Source organism: Cynoglossus semilaevis, chromosome 16 (assembly GCF_000523025.1).
Source record: "Cynoglossus semilaevis isolate Cse_v1.0 chromosome 16, Cse_v1.0, whole genome shotgun sequence".
Taxonomy (NCBI): Eukaryota; Metazoa; Chordata; class Actinopteri; order Pleuronectiformes; family Cynoglossidae; genus Cynoglossus; species Cynoglossus semilaevis.
This window is the reverse complement of record NC_024322.1, coordinates 18,411,272-18,412,548: the sequence shown is the minus strand read 5'-3', so window position 1 is coordinate 18,412,548 and position 1,277 is coordinate 18,411,272. Positions and strand designations below refer to the sequence as shown.

Below are 1,277 nucleotides of genomic sequence, written 5' to 3'. Positions count from 1 at the left end.
GGCGGGGGGGGGGGGGGCCATAATCCCCCCCAGTCAAGGCCGGGGGGGGGGCACAGGCTGCCCTCTGTACCTCAGATCAGGAAAATATATAATATAAAAACTGTTGGTGTCAGCACTGAGCTCAGCCTCATCCTACTCCACAGTCGGACGGAGCTGAAGCTACAGCCGTAACCGTGTTGGAGGAAACTGGGTCGGGTCTCGTAGCAAAATGTTCAAACCTACAGGTTGAAGGAAACATCACAGGAGTTTGGTTTGGTTCATTTCACACAATGTCTTTGTTATAATTGAAGATGTTCAACCATTTTTATAGTCTGTAAGTTGTTATATATGACAAATATAATTATCTATATAAATATATTTATTTATTATTTATTATTACTTTACTAACCCCCCAGGAGTTCCATTATTATTGTCATCTTTTTATCTATATTACTGATTTTTGATATTTTTTTTTGTTTTTTGTTTTACACGATGTCTTTTATGGTCACCTGGTTTGTTTCGTGGCTCCATAACTGCCCCGGGGGTTAAAGCCACAGCTGGAACACATGGTGTTTCTGGAGCCGCAGGTTTTCCAGCTTTGAAGACGAAGGTTTTACCCCAGTTGTAATTATTGGAACCTCGCTGCAGGGGGCGCTGCGGGGACGTTGATGACAACAGTCCACGTTTGGTCCATGTTGTGGTTGGAGCTCAGCTGTGATGATTCTTCTGTGTGTTATTCCAGAATGCTCTTCTTCACCGACTATGGGAACGTGGCCAAGGTGGAACGCTGCAACATGGACGGCACCAACCGGACCAGACTGGTGGACTATAAGACAGAGCAGCCCACTGCTGTGGCCTTGGACCTCGTCAAGAAGCTGGTGTACTGGGCCGACGCCTACCTGGACTCCATCGAGGTGGTGGATTATCATGGCAAGAACAGACACATGGTCCTCCATGGAAGTCAAGTAAGAAGATTGAAGGTCCTCCATGGAAGTCAAGTAAGAAGAACGTCAGCATTTTATTGGTCCACGTCTCCACTGGGTTGAAATACTTTAAAAAATGATAAAAAACTAGTTGGACAGAACATTATTAATACCCATGTAGACCTTTTAATATGGTACCAGGTGTCTCAGGTACTTTTCTGAAGATGACCATTGAACATAATTCCACCTTTTTTTTTCTCTAATTGAATTCCCAGAATTAACCCTTTATGGAGAAATATCTCTTGATTTATTAATGCTAACAGATTTGACTTAGGCTTAAAGATTGTAAAGAAATTCAAATATAATTTTCTTTTC

At 42.7% G+C, this 1,277-nt stretch overlaps 1 protein-coding gene across 1 annotated transcript in view; it reads left to right on the top strand.

The window, feature by feature from the left end:
* The window catches only part of lrp1bb (low density lipoprotein receptor-related protein 1Bb), a 176,515-nt gene that overhangs the window by 60,495 nt on the left and 114,743 nt on the right, over nucleotides 1–1,277 (top strand). Inside the window, exon 8 of the mRNA XM_025063745.1 lies at nucleotides 722–944. Coding sequence (XP_024919513.1) covers nucleotides 722–944 — 223 coding nt within the window. The remainder of the gene's footprint in view (nucleotides 1–721; nucleotides 945–1,277) is intronic.